Here is a 16,158-nt window from a genome sequence, read left to right on the forward strand (position 1 = left end):
CAGGAATACAAATGTGTATATTTTGTAAAAACATATGGAACAAGTTTCTCAAACAAGCCACAGATCATATATAAACATGGCAATCTTCTGAGAACCTTGCCAGACATAAAATATGTCTGTTAGGACAAATATAATGACTGATGAGTTTCAGCTAGTAATATCTGTTTTTCCACTGTAAATAATATCGGAAAAGATAGATGTAATGTCCCATATTTACATATACAGCAGTCATCGAAAACAAGTTTTTTTGGATGATCGAACAAGTCTGAATTCTTTTGGTACTAATAATTTGCAAAAATATTCGTAACAAGCACTGCTATGTGAAATTCAGAATTAGAACAAACCCTTAAAATGTTTGACCAGTGCAGGGATGCATGCTTGTGCTAATTTCAACCACTGATACAACTGCAGAATACCTAGGGAGATTTTTATACCATTCTGTTAAAGAATCTAGATAAAACTATAAATTCACAATTATTGTACTAACATGCATTAGGGCGTCTGGTCTTGGAAACAAAATTAAACATGTTGGCCTCACCATTTTACATTTCGGTACAGATAAAATTAACACTTATTAAATTGCATATATATCAGAAACCCTGGTGTTTCACATTTAATAGTCCTGAAACGTATGTTCGAATCAAAACAATACTTTTTCTTAAAAATTCTATCAACCTGGGAAAAATATGTTTATCATGCATTAGGCAAGTAAAGTGTAAAATTTACCAGAAATCTCTACAGCATTTGAATTATCAGGATCAGATTAAGGCAATCAGCTTAATTATGTCATAGAGCCATTAACCCACAGGAGCCGAAAGGCTTATCAGCATGGAATGCTAGTACAAATAAACTGGTTGTGGTGCAAGCTGTTTGTTGTACTGGGCTGCTCTCCCGAGACATCTCATGTTGATACAAGAAAAAAGGATGTTCTCATGCCAGGATTTGAAGAGGGCAGGGTACTAGGTCTGAAAGGGCACTTTCGATGCCCAATGAATGAGCCCAGGGCACTTGCAAGGGTCAATGTTCAATTCATATGTGTGTGTGTTGTAACCATTTTCAATACTTATTGTTTGTTATGAATACCTTAGCTGTTATCTTAACTTCAGTGTTAAAATTAATTATATTTATTATTCATTACTTTTTTTTTTTTAAATCGACAGCTGTCAAACAAATGACAGCAGGGAGTAGTAAAAATACAGCAGAGTGCTGAAAAAGGGCAGCAGTTCATCCCACCCTGCTATTTAGGCCTAGCTGGAGCACCGGATTAGATGCATTCTTCTATTTAATGAATTTTACAATTGAGGCTCTAAATGAGTGATTTTGTCCAGCAGCCATTTGTATAAACCCTTGAAAAGTATCTGCAGCCAACTGCATAAAATGGATTAGTTATCCTCAGGTTATCTTTTTGCTATTTTGCACATAAAAGCAATTTGATTGGTCAACAGAGATTATTGGATAACAAGAGATGTTTGTCAAACATTATGCCCCCCTGAGCGCCATGTTGTCAGGATTATATTATATGGACAATTGAATGAAATATGCATGGACCAAAGTGACAGCTGATTTGTCACTGACATTGGATGCCTTTGAGGCAGTTTTAAGATTATGACCATTCAAAGTGTGAGGATAGAGTGTGTTATGACCATGACTTTGACCTCAAAATTCATAGGAGTCATCAGCTGGTCACCAAAAATCTAAATGTCAAGTTTGAGGGCCATAGGTGCAGGTATTGACAAGTTATCACACAGGCAAGCTTTTTTTGTTCAAGGTCACTGTGACCTTGACCTTTGACCCGATGACCCCTAAACTCATAAGGGGTCATCTACAGGTCAGACACAAGTCCAGGTCAGGTTTGAGTGCCATGGGTGCAGGCATTGTCGAGTTATCACTCGAAACATTTTCGCATTTAAGGTCACTGTGAACTTGACCTTTGACCCATTGACTCCTAAAATCAATAAGGGTCATCTCCTGGTCAGGCCCAACTTCCATGTCAAGTATAATGATCATAGGTTCAGGCATTGTTGAGATATCACTGGAAGATTTGTTAACTTTTTTGAGTTAAAGGTTACTGTAAAACTTGACCTTGGCCCGATGACCCCCAAAGTCAAGAAGGTTCATCTACTGGTCAGGCCCAACCTTCATGTCAAGTTTGAAGACAATAGGTCCAGGAATTGTCGAGTTTGCTCTCAAGATCACTGTGACCTTGGCCTTTGACCCCTAAAGTCAACAGGGGTCATTTTCTGGTCAGGCCCAACCTCAAAGTCAAGATTGATGGCCATGGGTGCAGGCATTGTTGAGTTATCACTCGGACAACCCTTTACCATTTAAGGTCACTGTGACCTTGACCTTTGGCCCAATGACCCCCAAAAACAATAGGGGTCATTTACTGGTCAGGCCCAACCTCCAAGTCATGTATGAGGGCCATCGGTGCAGGCATGGTCGACTTATCACTCCGACAACCTTTTACCATTCAAGGTCACTGTGACCTTTGGCCCAATGATCCCCAAAAACAATAGGGGTCATCTACTGGTCAGACCCAACTTCCATATCAAGTTCGATAACCATAGGTGTAGGCATTGTTGAGATACCACTCGGACAAGCTTTAAAATAATTCACCATTAAAGGTCACTGTGACCTTGACCTTTGACCCGATGAGCCTTAAAATCAATAGGGGGTCATCTACTAGTCAGGCCCAACCTTCATGTCAAGTTTGAGGGCCATTTGTGCAGGCATTGTTGAGTAATCACACAGACAAACTTTTACCATTCAAGGTCACTGTGACCTTGACCTTTGGCCCAATGACCCCAAAAACAATAGAGGTCATCTACTGGTCAGGCCCAACCTCCAAGTCAAGTTTGAGGTCCATGGGTGCAGGCATTGTCGAGTTATCACTCGGACAACCTTTTACCATTCAAGGTCACTGTGACCTTGACCTTTGGCCTGATGACCCCTTAAAACAATAGGGTCATCTACTGGTCAGGCCCAACCTCCATGTCAAGTATGAGGGCTATGGGTGCAGGCATTGTTGAGTTATCACTTGTACAACCTTTCACCATTCAAGGTCACTGTGACCTTGACCTTTTGCCTGATGATCCCCAAAAACATAAGGGGTAATCTACTGGCCAGGCCCATCTTCCATATCTAGTTTGATGACCATAGGTGTAGGCATTGTTGAGTTATCACTTGGACAACCTTTAAAATTATTTTACCATTAAAAGTCACTGTGACTTTGACGTTTGACCCGATGAGCCCAAAAATCATAAGGGTCATCAACTAGTCAGGCCCAACCTTTATGTCAAGATTGATGACCATACGTCCAGGAATTGTTGAGTTATCACTCAGACAAGCTTTGGTCTACCAACGGACCGACCGATCTACCGACCGACATACCGACCAGACATGTACAAAGCAATATACCCCTCTTCTTCGAAGGGGGGCATAAATATTGACCAATCAATAAACATTATAACAAACTTTAACCAAACCAATGACATGACCAAATTTATACAATTGACTGCTTTTGGCACTGTGATTAAAGAGATAAATATTGGATAAATATTGACCAATCAATAATTTTTTGGCTAACTTTATCCTAACCTAAAGAATCAACAAGTTCTATCCAATTTGTGGCTGATTCCTTTTTTTCAATTGACAAATGTTATTAATGGTTTGATTTCAAAATTAGTTCATCAACAAAATTTCATTTGAACCTCACAAAGTGTGTTTCAAAATGGTTTATCTAACAGTGAAAACAATACCTACACTGTTTCATTAGGTATAAAATAAAAACTAATCTCATATATTAAAGATTGCAAGATTTTTTTAAGAACTCATAAGATATCCTGTTAAACATGTTTGTCTGCGGATCCACCGAGAAGCTTATAAACCATTACAATAACTTTACAGTGTGGTTTGCTTAAGCAAAAAAAAAATGGTTTAGTTAGGATTACATCCCTTTTGAAATCAGGTAGGGTAACAAGGTAGGCTTTTATTTGTTTTTTTTGTTATTGTGCTATATGTTAGAATGTTATTGTCATTGGAGAATGATGTTCAAGTTATCTTCTGTATAAAGCTATACAGCATTTAAACTATGTATAAAAACACACACTTAAAAAAGAAAACTTCTCTCTTTTTTTCTCTTTTTCTTACCAACTGACTAGTATAAAAACGGTAGGGTCGGCAACTATTTCGTTGGAAGGGTCAGGTAATGGTAAACCTAAACCAAATATTTATTTTTTAGGCCTTTTTGTTCTTTTCAGCTCTGATAACTGGTGGGAAGAATTTTAATAAACATTTATTTTGCACATTTCATGAAAAGAGCTTATCATAGAATTACTTATATTACTGGAATAATATTGTTCTTGGAAGCAAGTTGAACAGATACAATACAAAGAAAAACATTTGTTGTCTATCAATCTGGGAAAATCTGTAATGCTTGAATCATATGGTAAACAAATCATAAACATTCCAGTATATATGAAAGACTTTTTTATGCAAGGAAATAAATATCTCAAGGGTTTATTGTAAGACTGACGTTAGGCCTTCTATTTTTATATTGAATATGTAAACAAAATACTGACAACATTTCGCCCTAAACAAAATGGAATTCCTTCCTAGAAAACGCAAGAGCTATATTATATAGAGGGAGAGATGGCAGTACTGTGTCAGACTGTATGTACAGTTTCCGCCAATAAACATAGCTTGTATTGAACATGCGGCCCAGAAACATGGCTGTGTTTCAAATCCCAGCCTTTAGTTGCATTACAATTTTGACATGATTAACATCTACAAGATAGGTGAGTCTCTTTAGGTACTTTCAGCTATAAAACAGCATGATCATTCACATGACACTAAATTGGTTTAATGGTACACGCTCATGAACTTTTTCTGAATGACGAAATAAAGTGTGGCAAATCATTAGAAGTGTTTAAACTAAAATATCAAAAGCTGGAACCCCTCAGCAAATGTTGTTATTTGCTCAAATATTGTCTTTGAAGGCCACACTTTTCATTAGCATTAACAACGCTTACAGTTACTAAATTTCATCTTTGTTGTTGCATGATTAGTTGATTGACATTATCACATGATGTTATTAATGAATTGTTGAGAGGTCGAAATATATACCACTTTTGTTAAAGTCCTGGTGGCCTTTGTCAATTAACAGTATTTTTTTTAACTTCTTGACTTTAGCGGCCTGGGCTCACACCCCACTAAAACAAAAAAAAACTTATTTATACTATAACAGTATTTTTTTCCTGCAATTTTGATATTATAAAGTTATAGGTTCAGCATAATGTCAGTTATCATGCAAACAAGCACTATTGGAAAGACCTTCTTAACAATTTATTTAAATGCTGTATTGATCATTGTTTTAAGGATCCCAAAACTGACCATAAATATACCTACATACATACATTATGTATCTTGTACTGCAGTTGGAGTCACAAAGACCTTGAGCTCAATATGAAGTGGGGCCACTTACACATTCAAGCTGAGTGGTGAGATCACTGGATTGAACAATATATAAGTTTACAGGAACACAATGGAGCAAATTCCAGTCTCGTCTATTGTTGTTTTCATTTGAAATCGAGACACTTCTTGTCAATTATTAAAGTCAAACTTATGGGCCTATCAGCTCTGGCAACTTGTGTACCAAGTTTTGATTATGTTGAACGTTTTTTAAGATATGGCCAAGATAAAAGACTCTGCTACGACGACAATGATGATAATACCAAGGCTATGACAATACCTTTTCTTCGGTATATCAGACCAGCTTTAAATACTGTCCTCAATTGGTTATTGACTGAACACCTACCGTGAACTCTCCCGTGAGAGGATCGAAACCCACATGGACTGTGTGCTCAAAGTTGAGCGGGGAGGAGATCACTGGTTTATCTGAGTCTTTTATCTTCGTCATCTTTGTACCTGAAAATATACGATAAAACGTATCAAGTTTAGATAGTGACAACACCACTGAAGTACATAAATACATCATGTTTTTTAAAGCTTTACGGTGATTTAAAGAGATTAATCAGTGGAATAAAATGATATTTCACTAGTTCAAACAGTGAAAATATCAATATATTATCCAACATTTTGAAATTTTAGCCTGCTCTCAAGCCAAAATCAATTTCAGACCGCTGAGACACAAAAAAGGCTGAGACACAAATTTATGAAAACAATTTGGAAAGCTTTCCTGAAAAAACTACATTGAACTTTTATCTCATTTCCTTTTGAGGCAAATCACAAAAAGAAAGTGTTTGCTTTAGTGTGAGATGCAATAAAATTCATCTGTGAACATCTAAAGTAAATATTATACTCATGGGTAGGCCATACATAAAACATAGCTTTTAATGCTGACTTAGTGAAATATATCATGATCTTACGTTGAAACAAATATTACATCTCTATGTAACAGAGTACTACCAGTGGATGCCATCTCTGGTCATTTTTTCTCAGTTGACCATTGGTCATAACTCAACAATTTATTAGAAGAGTAATGGGCCTTGCTACACACGAGTATTGTCACTTGTAACATGTCCACTTAGTTTCGTGTGAATATCTTGAATGAAATAACCTGTTATTGGGGTATGGAAAAGCTTCAAGTTTTGACACAACTTATAGGCTGACATCCTCGGCACCCCAGCATATCATAACCTATATAGATTTTATGCTCAATTAACTGATGTGATATTTACTTTTTCTAGTAGTTCGACGCACTGTTGACTTAACATTTCTTGTAGTCCGACCAAAAAACTGGTAATCTTTGACTACTAGACTACTGTAAGTGTCGAACCCTGGGTTATGATACGCTGGGGTGCCGAGGATGATACATGGACAACAACAACTATACACTAACTTGTTTAAGAATCAAAAGAAGATAAAATTGTCAGCGGTCTTACCAGAGGATCTACGTTTGTGGATAGATGATGACAGTCTACTTAGTGTCTTTGACATTGTAAAATCTAGTAGACTTCAACCCCACAAAATTGATTCATTTTTCATTCCCTTATACACGAATCACCAGACATCAGATATTCATTTCACAACTTTATACACAATCTGATTATTAAACAATATCACTAAATTATCCATGTTCAGTATATGGTCTATCAAATGGGAAATATATTTCCTTATTCCTTAGCTTTCAATGTCACTTGATTTCTTGTAAATATAAAAATGTTCGGTACATTAAATCTGCCAGACTTAAAAGACTATAAAACACATTTTCGTATTTCTTTTAATTCATGGCAGACAATAGAGGAATTCTTACTAATACAATGATTTCTTGTATTGAACACAAATAATTGCCAACAGTCGTTCCCATCACTTGAACTACAATGATAAATGCTTCATATAGTTTGTAGACGTTTGCACTAGTTCATTTTCATAATTGTCTAGTTCCTAAATCACTTCAGATGTATTAGTAATTTGTTCACATGTATTGAAACCTCAATGTTGTGCTTCATTTCAATGTCTATAATACTGACGCACAGACAGACGGACGGACGGATGCACGGACAAATGGGAAGAAAGACACACAGAGAAACAGACAGACAGACAGACAGAGAAACAAATAAACAGACAGAGCGAAAAGCAGATACAGAAAAGGAACAGACACACAGAAAGGGAAACAACTGAGAAAAAAAGACAGACAGAATAAGAAATGAACAGACAGACAGAGGAACAGCCACACGGACAGACGGACAGACAGATAAATATACAGACAGACAGACAGACTGACAAACAGAGACAGACAAACACAGACAGACAGACAGACAGACGGACAGAGGGCAGTCAGAGGAACAGACAGAAGAACAGACAGACAGAGGAACAGACAGACAGATATACAGGCAGACAGAGGAACAGACAAACAGACACACAGACAGATAGAAAATACAAAACATACTTACAAAAAAACTGACAGGCGGAAAAATACATAAAGAAAAGACACACAGTTGGGTTATTTTAACCATGAATGAAAGCTGAGGCTACAAATCATTTGTAGATTATTTGTTTCAGCAAATAAATGATGGTGCAATAAGTCACCCATACTCAGACAAACTTATTGATGTTAAAGTTAACTACATAGCACTTGGGACTGCACATTATGGGTAATTATTGATTCCATATATAAGCATTATAGCGAATGCTAGCTTATGTTTATATTTGATTATAGAAGTTAGGCATCCAGATGTTATGTATAAACACCATCTTCTTTCACATACTGAACATTTTTTTTTTCTAACTTATTTTAATATCATACGCATTTATTTTATTATTGCTAGCCTTAATCAAAATTTAAAAATAACCACAAATCAATTCATAGGAGTGGGACCTTTTAGGAAAGAACATCTGATAACTCTCATTGTGCATTTAGTTTTGTAAATGCATGCGAAACCAATATATTCTATTGATTGCGCAACATGCAGCCCAAGCTCTCTGTATCAGTAAAAAGGCATTTTGTTGGTTTTAGCAGTATAAAATATCAAAACTCAGCTAAAAAGCTCCCCAGCCAAAATCAATTATGCAAAATGTGGTTATTTGTCATAATTTCTGGACTGGAGGAAATTCTACAAAATCGAAATAAACAAGGAATCATTTGTTGCGTGGAGACAGCAAATGTAACAGAAAAACAAGCAATATTACACAAGAATGTTGAGCAACCACTGAAAATGTCAACGTGACCCATAGCCAGATAAATTACTCATATTACATGGCTAATAAATATTGGGTAAAAAAGCTTGTTAAAGTAAGTTATTCCATCATTATTTCATGATCGGGATTTAATTATTATATAAATCCACAAGCTTACTTTAAAAAAATCCGGAACTGGTGTAAGCCAGAAAAGCATTATTCCTGTACAGGGCTTGTGGGCTTGGGTTACAATACTAAAGCCCTCAGAGTTACTGAGGAAAGTGGGGGTTTCGCATGGAGTGGACTTTAATTTCAAACACTGGGCTATGCTTTGTTTTAGTAATCTACCCACTAAAAATGCATGTACACCACACAGACAATTATACTGAAGCCTGTTTCAGTACAGAATTTGTTAACTAACAAAACTTGCAATTAAACCGTGAATCAAATAAAAGACTCTTGATTTGGAACAATGAATACCCCACAGAAAACAATCTGCTGCCCAGATAAAAAAAATATCTGTGGTTCACTCAGTACTGCAGACCAGCGCCAATATTTCCACAAACACCTGGTCTTCTACCAGTCCTGGCAAAGCTAGGTAATTGTTCAAGAATTTTAAAAGGTAGCACCATCATAACAGCTTTTACCATATTCTGAGTGTTTTCATTGTTTATGCTTTAGTTTTCATACCAGAAGTTACCATGCAATAAGTACCATGTGGATAAATAACAGTTAACATTCAATATACCCATGATGTGTATTGCATGATAAGCTTTGCAATTTGGTACAAAACTGTTAATGCACTGACTACCCTCGTGATCGAACAGACAATTTCAAAATTTAACCCTAAAAAGAAGTTTCAAAAGCAATTTCAATGAACTGTGTTGTTGAAACTAATTTTCTTAAAAAATTGGTTCTATTATAATTAATACATTCATTAAGAAATATGAAAATACCATAATTATATCCAAAGGCAAATTAAGAAATACCATCAGTTCATGTATTAATTTCCAAGGTCTCATATCAACAGCTCATAATTATCAATGACAGAGTTGACTGTTCCTTGACTTTTTAAACATCTTGGTAGATTCCAACATTGCTTTTGTGGGGGGTGGGGGGTCTAGTTAATTATAATGGATAAACATAAAAAACTCCTGCAAATAACTTGAGTGTATAAGTCTTATCAAACAAAAACCGTTTGAAGATCTGCTCTCTTGGGTCAGATTCAATTGCAGATATACTTTTTATTGGTAGTTTTTATAGTTAATAACCACTATTTTATACTCTAGCAAAGGAATGTGTTACTAGCAGACCGTCAGAAAATAAGTACAAACACACATACAGAAGCATCTTATCTGAAACCAATGCATACTTGAGCAATTTCTCTCATATAAGATATACCCCTGATAAAACACACCTTCAAAAACCTGCCAGACATATGTGAAACTATAAGCAATATTTACATTCACTTTTAATGGCAGTATAAAACCTAACCTTTCAATATCTTTGGTAAAAACAGCAAAAAAATGCTTTTTCAATCATTTCACCAATGATCAAAGCATTGATAAACTGACTACATCCTGAGGCCAAAGATTAACAGCTTAGAGACAAAAACTGACTACGTCCTTCCTAATGATGCAAAGATTAACAGCTTAGAGACAAAAACTGACTACGTCCTTCCTAATGATGCAAAGATTAACAGCTTAGAGACAAAAACTGACTACGTCCTTCCTAATGATGCAAAGATTAACAGCTTAGAGACAAAACTGACTACGTCCTTCATAATGATGCAAAGATTTACAGCTTAGAGACAAAAACTGACTACGTCCTTCCTAATGATGCATAGATTAACAGCTTAGAGACAAAAAATTACTATGTCTTTCCTAATGATGCAAAGATTAACGCCTAGAGACAAAAACCGACTGATACAAACAAACAAGATCAACACGGAGCAAGAACTAATACCCAATTTTTTCTTAGTTAAATAATGGGCATTACTCAACAATTATTGTAGCCAAAGTCATGGGTACTGGCCTCCGGCCCAATCATTTGTACACCAAATATATATCATTCCAACAGGTATATCTGGTCATTTAAATTCAAAGTAAAGTATGACAATATTAGACAAATATACAGTCTGTAATAACGTAAACACTATCAGCTGGTTTGTCATTTTCAGGTTGCTCTCTACCGTCGATTGTGCTGATAGAGAATCAACGCTTGAAATGCTCATACCACGTGCCCAAGGTATCAAGTTCAATTTGCAGATCTTCCACAGTTTTTGGTTTTTGAGTAAGGCCACAATTAAAAAATTCTTTGTTTGCCCTTTACCGACCCTAAATTTTAGAGGTGGGTCGGTAGGTAGGAAAAATATTTTATTTTTTTCTAGAATTTGATCTTGAACACAAAAACTGGTGTTTGTATGTTTGACCTTTTTTATTTTTTCTGGTGGATGAACCATATTGTTGCAACCATTACATTAATATATGGGAATGCATTTTAATGTTTAAATTATTATTAAATGATATATAGCTTTATATGCATGGTTCACCTCATTTCTGTATTTATCCACCTTGTCGTGTGTTGTAATATATATTTGTAAGCTTGACTGTACTTCAATATATAAATGTATGCTGTATTGATATGCTTTACTGTACATGCAGGACACTTTGCTTTAACCCCACATTGCACTAACTTCTTGCATGATTGTAGATCTAGACACAAATGTGTAATATTGGCATTTCTGGATGTGGTTTTTCAATCTTTTCACTGCTAGTCATTTTACACCCCATACATTATCATACTAGAAGAGTGCAAGACAGTCCCAAGTCTGTAGAAAAGGGGGAGGGAGGCATGTTTTAACTATATATGCAAAATGAATTAATTTTGATAGAACTCGTGTTGTTACATTGTTGTTCTGATCATTGATATCACTTTCTCTTTTTATATTGTAAGTAACATACTTCAAAGAACAGTCAAAGGTATTGAGCACCGAAATACTTTCAGAAATGTCTGGATGGAAACTTTCGACATCGGTGCTGTTTTTGCAAACGGAAATTGTAACGGAATCCGTTTTTTGTAATGTTACGTTTGCCTCATTCATGAAGTCTGATAATACATCTTCCCATGTGTTAGTGGACTCGAAAGAACTTATTTTATTTTTCGCAATTTGATTTAATTTACCATCAATATTAATAAAAACACTGTAACAAAATGTTAATATGGACGCCATGATGATGAACTGTTTTCTAGACGCTTGCAAATCGTTCACAAAACGTACAACAAGCGCTTCTTTTGTCTTGATTGATTTAAAGAACCCAACGATTGAGCGGAAAGAAAATAAACTAAACTAACGGCGAAAAAACAGCAAAAACAAATCGTGACTGCAAAATTGAAAAAAATAATATTCTCACAAATTTTGCAATAAAATATTTTGGGTCGGCGGCTTTTTTTTCGGGTCGGTCGGTAAAGGGCAAACAAACTTAATTTTAATTTAGGCCTAATGACCAAGATTTGCAGTTTTTTGCTCGACATAAAGCCGACAACAGTATCGCCAGTAACAAGACAAGGCTACTTTTTCCTCTAAACACAGACAAGCTAACAAATGGCAAACAAAAACACACAAGTAACAAGATAACACACTTTTTAATTGAAATCCGCTTATAAGACGACCCCCCTAACTTTGCCCATGAAATCTGGTGTTTTTGTCTTGACTCCTTTATAAGACGGGGTCGTTTTTTAAAGCAAATCCAGCACTTGAAATACTCCAAGTCTGTGAAAATGTTAAAGCTAAACAGTCAATTATCAACTAAATTTGTTCATTTGCTTGGGATTATTGATTTTTATTTTCCGATGGTATGGTATGTTTGAACCAGCCTAGACGCAATTTTGGGAGTGGGTTCATATGTTCATACGTATTTGATTGACCTATTTAAATACAAACCATTGCAGTGCATCTTTGATCTTTACACAACTCCTGCTGTGACATCACAAATTGTACTGCAGCCGACAAACAGAACACATTCCATTACATGTGTTAATGAGTTAAATTTTCGCAGGTGTTTGTTTGGATTGCAGTTGATGGGACTTTAATTTTAAGAAATAAATAACCATTGATAATAGCAGATAAATAAATGGAACGATTAATGAAATGTGTATTGAAATCAGCCAGTTACATGTATGTGCATGATATATGCAAAACCTTATGGTAAGGAAAAAGCAAGTTTTTATTTACGACATAGAAAAAATAAAAATTCATTTTTTAAAATATTTTTAGTCAAAATATTTTAATTTTAAAGGTAGCAAATTATGTCTCCTGTGAAAAACAACGTGTTTGGACCGATAACAAGCGTTATATTGGGTGTTCATCGTAGCGAAACAAAGCAGATGGTCGTCTTAATTCGATGGGTGTGATCGTGTCACTTTTATTGGGGTGTCATCAACAGATAATAAATAAGTCAGTTGAATAAATAATGGGGTAAAAACATTAAACACAATAATGAATCAAATTCAATATGTTGAATATTCCTGATTATGACTATTCTTTATGAAATTCTTATAGACTCGCCTATAAGACGGGCCCCCTTCTTAAGGTAAAAAATCGGGACCAAACTTCCCCGTCTTATAGTCGGAAACACGGTATATCATCAATCAATAAATAATGGGGTAAAAACATTAAACAAAATATTGAATCAAATTTATCACATTTGAAATTGTTGGGGGTTTAAACAAATTTAAGTGCGTGCAGACGTCAAAATATTGTATGAACAAGAAGAACACCTCAAATATTTGAAATAATATCGCACTGTATTTCAAAATCATACAACAAATTAAAATGACCTCCTCACAATAGCGTTGTGTCTGAAATTATATTACAAAATTTTAAAAGACTTTCACACATTTTTAAATCTAACTTGTACATATCATTTTACCACTTACTTTTAGGTGTTTTCTTTTTGTATTTGTCATCTGGCTCTTTTGGCAGTGGTTTGTTTTCTTGTGGAACATTGGCACTGAAAAACGAATGCATTCCAAAATATAAAATAAGAATATTATATAATACACTAATACAAGTTCAACACATCTCTTATTTAAAGCTTGGTGAGTGCCAACAACACCAAAGCTACAACAAAACTAATATTTTCCCAACTGAGGATACAATCATCAGTATTTATTCCAATTATATAATTCATGTGCCAAATCCCATAAAACTGTCTCTTGGGCAATAGTTAACAGGCTATGGTTAACAATCCACAATATAAATAATTTTGAAAACCATGATATTATCAGTGGCGATGGAATTTTTAGAGAAACTGACTCTGGATCAAAGGGCACGGGGCTCAATCCGGGAATGGTTAATGATTCTTAATCACATGATAAGAATTTTTTTGGGAAAACTATTCATATTGTTCGTCGCTAACTGCTCAACATAGCTTGGCCTAATGTTAAAAGTTCATCTTTGCAACATAATAAAAATCTTATCTTTATTATACTTAAAATTGACCAGGAATGGCTGATGACTAAATGTTCGTAATTCATATCATAATTCAATATAAATAAGGCCAAACCAAAATTGTTTGTTTCCTTTATTCCAACATACCTAAGTTTTTCCATCCAATCTATTTTTTTGCAACCTGACATTATTCTAATTCATATTTGTTTTCCTTTCCTATATGTTTTTTGGGTAGCTTTTTCAGATGGAAAGAATCCTAAATGTATTGTTTAGAACACTCTAGTTAACATTAATCCAGACCAAATGGCACATTATAAAGTTTGGCCATGCTATTCATACACAACTGTAAATAAATCAATAGATAAAAAAATTATGATCGACATAACATATCATATCATTTAGGGGCAGTGAAATTGGAAACAATTTATTTTTTGTTGGCCTAATATTAAAAACTGTAAACAATGAATATATATATATATATATATATATATATATATAAGGGTTAAAAACTTTGAAAGATTTTAAAATCAATAACAAAACCAGCAATATTTTTTGGAACATTTCTGATTTATTTTGGGAAAATCACGTTTATTTTTCACTATTTAGGAAATATGGATTTTTTCCAGAAAAATGGTCACTTTTTTCAATGAGAAATGCTTCCATTTATTGATACGCGTACCAAAAAAAGAAGGGAACAAACGTAGAAAACTAACCTTGTGCTGGTAAGACGAACAGGAGGTGCAGGAGGTTTATCTGCGTCTTCAAAATCCGACATTGTTCACCTTAACAAAATATAAACATTCTCTTGAAATCTGTAACATTACACACAGTTAACAATGCATTGCCAGCTTTAAGAAATATCACTGTCATTTAGTCATCATGACTTACATGAAAGTCGTGAAAGTAACAATACTGAAAGTAACAATACTTGAAAGTAACAATACTGAAAGTAACAATACTGTATTATGTGTAAGGAAAGTAAAGATTTTTGCATGTAATGACCCGGTCACTAGTGTCAGGTTAAAAAAAAAAAAGAGAGAAAATCTTGGTAAAAATACATTTACTTGCCGTTAAGATTTCCTATAAAATAAATGATTAAAATCCCATGAAGAAATGAAGTCACAAAAAGCATTAAGATATGTGTTTAAATAAGTGTAAATATCAGACAATTTTTGTGGTTAAATATAAGGTGTGCCTTACCCACTCAACTATTTAGACTATTATTAACAACTCCTCTCACAAAAAATGCTGACAAAAATATGTTCAGAAATAAATACTGTATTATGTTCAGTCGTATCAATAACGATGAAACATATATTTGTATTGATCTATTATTACAAATCAGTGAGTAATCATTAAAGACAATGGGACCGATGACTAATGCCATTTCTTAGAACTCTCAGACTGGTTATTATTTCAATGAGCGTCTGTCAAACAATGATCGTCCGATTGATAAATTGGAAAGATTAGCTTTAATTTCGTATAAAATAGTGCTGTGACAATAAGAACTGCTCGTTCGTGACTGATATACATACTGAATGACGCAGGAAAAACTATCCGGAAGCCACTTGAAGATAACTTAAAGTACCATTACTTTAAAAACTTTGTCCGATTTTCTGACAAGTTGAAATCTCGCGAGATTGAGGGATTGTCTCAAAACATTTTAAAGGTTACATCAAACCATAGTTTCAATCACATTAGCGAATCAATGTATCACTCAGTGAGCTCCCCTAGCAAGTGCCTAAAATATATTAATGGAAACGCCTTTAGATAGTTTATTACATTTCGTCATTATTATCTCAAGAAATCACTTTACTCAAAACTGAGTATTTTTTGCGTTGTGGAAAGAAACAAAGCATACGCAGCAGTCGGAAAAGCCTGTCACAGATAAAACAGCAATTTACACTTCGAATACAAACATAGAAGAATAGTGACCAGTTGGGTTAAAATGCCTTGGGTGACTAGGGCCTATTGGAGACGTCGACTCGTCAGACGTCGAGGGTGGGCTGACTACCTTTGGTGAAAGCCGGTTTCCAAGAACTATGTCTGCTGTATAGAATCCGTATAGG

At 34.8% G+C, this 16,158-nt stretch overlaps 1 protein-coding gene across 3 annotated transcripts in view; it reads right to left on the reverse strand.

Moving 5' to 3' along the window:
- LOC128219916 (serine/threonine-protein kinase PAK 3-like) overlaps nt 1-15,742 on the reverse strand; it is a 32,763-nt gene extending 17,021 nt beyond the window's left edge. The window contains exons 1-4 of one of the 3 annotated variants that reach the window (XM_052928084.1): nt 15,625-15,742; nt 14,803-14,871; nt 13,576-13,649; nt 5,816-5,925 (exon numbers count right to left, since the gene is read on the reverse strand). In XM_052928084.1, the coding sequence (XP_052784044.1) occupies nt 5,816-5,925; nt 13,576-13,649; nt 14,803-14,864 (246 nt within the window). In that variant the 5' untranslated portion in view covers nt 14,865-14,871; nt 15,625-15,742. Of the gene's footprint in view, nt 1-5,815; nt 5,926-6,902; nt 7,340-13,575; nt 13,650-14,802; nt 14,872-15,289; nt 15,466-15,624 lie in introns of those variants that run through there. The other 2 variants (XM_052928086.1, XM_052928087.1) reach the window with 2 other exon arrangements.
- Between the last annotated feature and the right edge of the window lie 416 nt (nt 15,743-16,158).

This window comes from Mya arenaria, chromosome 15 (assembly GCF_026914265.1).
Source record: "Mya arenaria isolate MELC-2E11 chromosome 15, ASM2691426v1".
NCBI classification, from domain to species: Eukaryota; Metazoa; Mollusca; class Bivalvia; order Myida; family Myidae; genus Mya; species Mya arenaria.